The sequence below is a fragment of the Halyomorpha halys genome, unplaced genomic scaffold (assembly GCF_000696795.3).
Source record: "Halyomorpha halys isolate HHAL.00 unplaced genomic scaffold, Hhal_1.1 Scaffold1763.1, whole genome shotgun sequence".
Taxonomy (NCBI): Eukaryota; Metazoa; Arthropoda; class Insecta; order Hemiptera; family Pentatomidae; genus Halyomorpha; species Halyomorpha halys.
The window spans coordinates 6,134-11,835 of record NW_027105544.1 but is presented as its reverse complement, the minus strand read 5'-3'; the positions used below and the strand labels follow the sequence as shown (position 1 = coordinate 11,835).

The following is a 5,702-nucleotide window of genomic DNA, read 5'->3' as shown; positions in this document are numbered from 1 at the left end:
GGCTAACCAACAACGATATAACCTAACGCACTGTTATAGACTGGTAGGGCGGCCGCTGGCTAATATAAAATCTTCGCATCTTAATAAAGACTAAAACAGTCTCCAAGGCACGAACCTTAAAAATGTTAAAGCTATTGTGGGCTCTATAATTTAAAAAATATATAAATCAGATCAGATCTATGCTTACTAGCTCAAAGTAATGAACCAACTATATCATATCGAATTCTAGCGATGTTAACACTCATAATGCACAAACGTTGATTTAACATAAAACGAATTCTTTAACTTTCTTCTCTTCTTTTTAAGGAAGTGGATAAAAATTAAAAAAGGAGTATAGTTTCAGATATTAATCAACTTTCGAAAGAGAAAATATGAATAAAAGTTCGCACCAATCTAACACCTATATTTGTTTGATCAGACGAAAAGTTAAATGTTGTTGTATTAAAAATTGATAAGTTTTCAAATACAGGAATTTCATTTAAGATATTGGATAAGATATGAACAAATGTACATAACTACAAACATCCTTCGCGGACCTCAGAAATAATCATTGGTGGATTCTACCACCGGCCCCAAACGATTTAGTACGCCTCAGTTTCTTTTTTCGTAACAGAAAAAATGTCCAAGCTATAAAATTGTCCTACTTTAAAGAGCTTACGAAATACATCGCTATTATCGGATACAACATACTCCTCACAAACATTAAAACTTTGTATGTACAAGAGGTTTCAATTAGAACGCCAGCGCTGCCTGCCGCTCATCAAGTGCAATTCTGCGTTTCTCTAAGTAAAAGAAGACTTCCCTCTTGGATGCAGGTCTCATCTTGTTTAGGCGTTGATTTGGCAAATGCCTTCCAGCAGGAGAGTACCCGGAGAAGGAACTATCTAATATGCCCATTAGTCACAGAACAAGGTGAGCATGAGGTCAGTGGGCGTGCACTAAAAATATAGTATTTAAATTAGAAGACGTTTTTTCTCAACAATTTATTAACACTACGGATTTTCTGTTAAATTTGAAAACAGGATTTTAATATTATTTCATTTATTCTAACACGAAAAATGTGAGGAAAATTAAATAGGTTTATTAAAGTTGAAAGATTTTGAACTTAATCGACACTCAAAACTGTTTATACATTTCATCTTTCACTGTTTGGAAGTCTTCCCCCACCAACTCAAACAGGGAGGGAAATAATGAAACATTTGCGCATGTTCGGTATAACAAACAATGTCCATTGATTAAAGTTGTCTTGCTTTAGCGTGTGTATACTGTTAGCTTACAATGTAACTTTTACAAAACTTTAAAACCTCGAATGAACACAAGAATTTTCCTAAGAATCGTACATTACAGACATAATAAAGAAACAGTTCATTACATGTATTGACTATTGTAAACACTATTTATAACGTATAGTTATAAGCCGAATCTTGCCATTGTCGAATTTTCTGCATCCATCCGAAGCGATACGCACCGGAACTCCGTAGAATTGGAACCACAATTGGAGAGGTGCCACTCTCTCCTTCCGACGGTTAGTCCTGCACCTGGTGCGCTATTGCCGCCTTGCTGAAGATAGTAATCTTGGTTATCCATTTATATCCTCTCCATGTAAAAGTATCAATCTGCAGATCGTTGAGCTGTGCATCTGGGGTATGTGTTTCTTCTTGTTTCCCTTTTGGTGGGTTTCTGTAATATTTCGTGTTTATTCAAATTTTGCAATTTTCTATGATTTCTGCGATTGTCTTCTTTATCCCCCACCAAAAGTTCCTTCTTTTTAACGCTTGCAGTGTTTCCGAGATACCGCGGTGATTTGTTTTGCCCTGATAATACTCGACATTCACTTCTCCCTGGCATTCGTATTCCCGCAGGATCTTCACCATCAGCTTGTATCTGGCGCATGCCCTGTCTATTCCTATGTGTTCATCAAGCCATAGCCGCTTGATTTTCTCCCAAATGGTTTCATTCCCAACGTAAAGGTGACACTTTTCTCCAAGCTTCGTAGCAATGTTCAACGTTCTACAGATCTGGCTGTTCTTCACGCCTGGCTGTGACCAAATTGTCGTGATATTGATCCTCCCATACTTGCTGCACTCAACTTGAGCAATCCAGTAGTCCTCGTCTTCCATACAATCTCCCACCTCTTGTCGTTTATTATGTCCTCCAATTCCTCAATATCTACTGGTCTTCCTTCCTCCGAGCTCTCGTTAGACGAAGATTCCTCCCTATCATCTTCCTCCACCACATTCTGTTCTTCTTCCTCTTCCGATGTCCACTCCCGCAGGAATTGCCTAGACTGTTCTGCGGCCTCCTCTTATACTGCTTTTACTGTAATTGCTTGAGACAACCACAGGGTACCACATTTTCTTTTCCTGGTTTTCCTGGCATAATATGCCCATGTTATATTGTGCTAGGAGCTCCTTTCAATGCGTAATCCCAGCTGAAGGTTTCTTCAACTTCACCACCCATTTCAACCCTTTTGGTCAGAGTGTACACTAAACCTTCTGCAAAACACATAAGGTCTAAAGTGGTCAATAGCCCATACTATTCCCAAGAACTCTCGTACCAACGCACTGTATCTGATCTCCGTATTCCACCATTGAAGTGATGATCACCTTTCTACCTTTTTCAGAAGATTGTTGATTGGGATGAGGTACTCAGCCATATCTGGCACATATCTCCGGTAAAAATTTATTCACAGCTTCCTCCGAACTAAATCCCTAGGCACTAACATCTTCTGCTCGCGTCGGGTTTGACTCCTTCCCTGGAAATTGTATGACGCAAAAAAATTATTTGTTCCTGCCCTAAAGATGATTTCTCCCCCAATAATTTGAGCTCAAAGTGCCTGATTCTCTGGAATACGCTGTGTTCTATGTGAACATGTGTAAATCTTGTACATGTTCGGCTTCGTTCTTACTGAACACTAGAAGATCATCGCTATAAATCTGACATACAGATTCGTTAATTCCTCTTAAAAATTCGTCCATTAGGCGCTGGAAGATTATGGCAGCATTTTTGAGTCCAAACGGCATTCTTGTAAATTCGTAGTGGCCCCTCTCAAATTCGAATGCCGTCTTATGTTAATCCTTAGGGTGCACTTGAATTTGATGATATCCGGCCTCCAAGTCCAATGTGCCGAATACCGTCGCCCCGCTCAGCCTGTCCAAGCAAGCATGTCCAGCTAAGTCAGCGGCTGAGAGTGTGGCACTGGGAGCATCCAGCCAGGAGGCTGGTACCCCATCTCTGTTGAATGCGAGGGTAGTGGACAGAAATAAAAATTGTTTACCGTTTTATTTGTTACGGTAAGATAACATAAAACATTCTTACTGTAGCGAAACATAGAAGTGAACATAACAAAGGCTTAGCAACTACTAATTTCAAAACAAGTAGTAAGTTGACACGTTACAAACGGCTTGTGATCAACAATCTATACGTTCAGTTTGCCAAAGAGCAAATTGTATATGATAAAAAGTGAATTTTTACATCTCACTTAAACACACCCTCTTAAATATTCATTTTTTAAAAAAAATATTCTCACAAAAACAGGATTAGAAATATTTTCATTTTATAATATTTTAGAAATATTAACAAAATAATTTTTAAATTATGAAATTTGTTCTTTGAAAACAACTTATTACGAAGATCCAAAGAAAAATGAGCTTAACTCTTAAAATGAACAGAGTTAAAAAAAAATACATTTAATAATGAATGACGTCAATCCAAGTTTTAATTAACACCTTCAATAAAGAAATAAGAAAAGAAAAAGAAAAAAAAGGGAATACTAAAACCAATATTTCTTAAATATTAATTTATTTTTTAGACAAAATAACAATTTTTAGTAGTCAAATATTTATATCACTATATAAATACATTGAATTAAAATTATTGAACAAAAATGTCTATATTTTTATAAAATTCTTACACTAATATGCTTTTAAAATCATCAAATTTGCGTCAAAAATTGTTATTTTAAATTCATTAATTTAGTAGGTCGATGGTTTTATAAAAGTAAGGCTTTCATGGACATTTAACTGTTTGATTCTTTGACCAGGTTTCTGTTTTGCGATGAAAATAATGAGTTTTAAGACATTCCCAAATTGTAAATTATAGGCCAGGTGAACGGTCCTTTCGCTCATGATTAAATTAGTGAACCATAGGCAGTTTTTTACTAACACAACTCACTAAGGGACTGTGAAAACCCGTGAAAAGTTATTCGACCATAATAGAAACTTCATTTAAAACATATGTAATCATTTAACTTCATAAAAACATAGGTATGCAAAAGGACATTGATGAGACTTTTCACAAGTGTAAGGGGCTATTATGTGTTTTTTTTTAAATTACTAGGTTTAACTGCTTTACATCCAGAAGGAGAACATTGATGTGACTTCTCATTAGAATGACGGAACATTATGTGTTCTTTTAAATCATCTTTTCGAACTGATTTATATTCACAATGAGGACATTAATGAGGCCTCTCATAAGTATAACAGGCTATTATGTGTTGGAGGATATTGATGAGGTTTTTAATCAGTATGATGAGCCATTATGTGGTCTTTTAAATCCCCTTTTGTAACTGATTTATATTCACAATGAGGACATTGATGAGGCTTCTCGTGAGTATGACGGGCCTTTATGTGGTTTTTTAAATTAAATTTTGTAACTGATTTATATTCACAATGAGGACATTGATGAGGCTTCTCATCAGTATGACGGGCCATTATGTGGTTTTTTAAAACACCTTTTTGAACAGCTTTATACCCACAATGAGGACAGTGATGAGGCTTCTCATCAGTATGTCGGGCCATTATGTGTTGTTTTAGGTTATTAACTAGAGCAGATTTATATTCACAATGAGGACATTGATGAGGCTTCTTATCAGTATGTCGGGCCATTATATGTCGATTTAAAGTACTACGGTTAACTGATTTATACTCACAATGAGGACATTGATGAGGCTTCTCATCAGTGTGTCGGGCCATTATATGTTGTTTTAAATGACTAAGATTAACTGATTTATATTCACAATGAGGACATTGATTAGGGTTGTCACCAGTATGTGTGGCGATTATATGTTTTTTTAAAGTAGTATGTTTAACTGATTTATGTTCACAATGAGAAAATTGATGAGGCTTCTTATTATTACCACGGGCCATTATGTGTTGTTTAAAATTACAAAGTTCAACTGTTCTATGTTCACAATGAGGGTACTGATGACGCTTTTGGACTAAATTACAAGGCATTAAATGTTTTTCAAAACCAAATGGTATGCTTCCTTTGTAGTCACAATGTTGACATTGACATGCCTTCTCCTGAGCATGATGTTGCATAAATGGAATGTTAATCCGATATATCTCATTTTGTAAGCAATCAAGATCTGTGGAACAATAAATATAATAATACTACATATAGACGGTTGACCTTATGTTAAATTAAAATGACCCAGGGATGCGGTTAGAAAAACAAGATTGAAAAATGATATTAATTATATAGAATAATTGATACTTTTGTTGTTCAGACCTCAAACTGGGCATATTTATAATTACTTTTATTTCAAGGATTTCATTTCTTTTCTTCCTAATAATTTTAACCTTATGATAATGATTATACTAATCTAAATAGTTATATATTCCCAATGAGGACATTGATGATGTTTTAACCTGAATGACAGCTGAGTATATGTCTTCATTAACTACCAGACATAGCTGTTT

General features: G+C 35.5%; 1 protein-coding gene across 1 annotated transcript; it reads right to left on the bottom strand.

Annotated features, from left to right (window-relative positions):
* Positions 1-4,517: 4,517 nt before the first annotated feature.
* Positions 4,518-5,321, bottom strand: LOC136796854 (zinc finger Y-chromosomal protein-like). Its single transcript, XM_067051801.1, has one exon. The coding sequence runs from the start codon at positions 5,319-5,321 to the stop codon at positions 4,518-4,520; it is 804 nt and encodes a 267-aa protein (XP_066907902.1).
* Between the last annotated feature and the right edge of the window lie 381 nt (positions 5,322-5,702).

Bases quoted from the DNA above. Each gene is read 5' to 3' on its own strand.
- LOC136796854 (XM_067051801.1), bottom strand. From the start codon at position 5,321: ATGCAACATCATGCTCAGGAGAAGGCATGTCAATGTCAACATTGTGAC.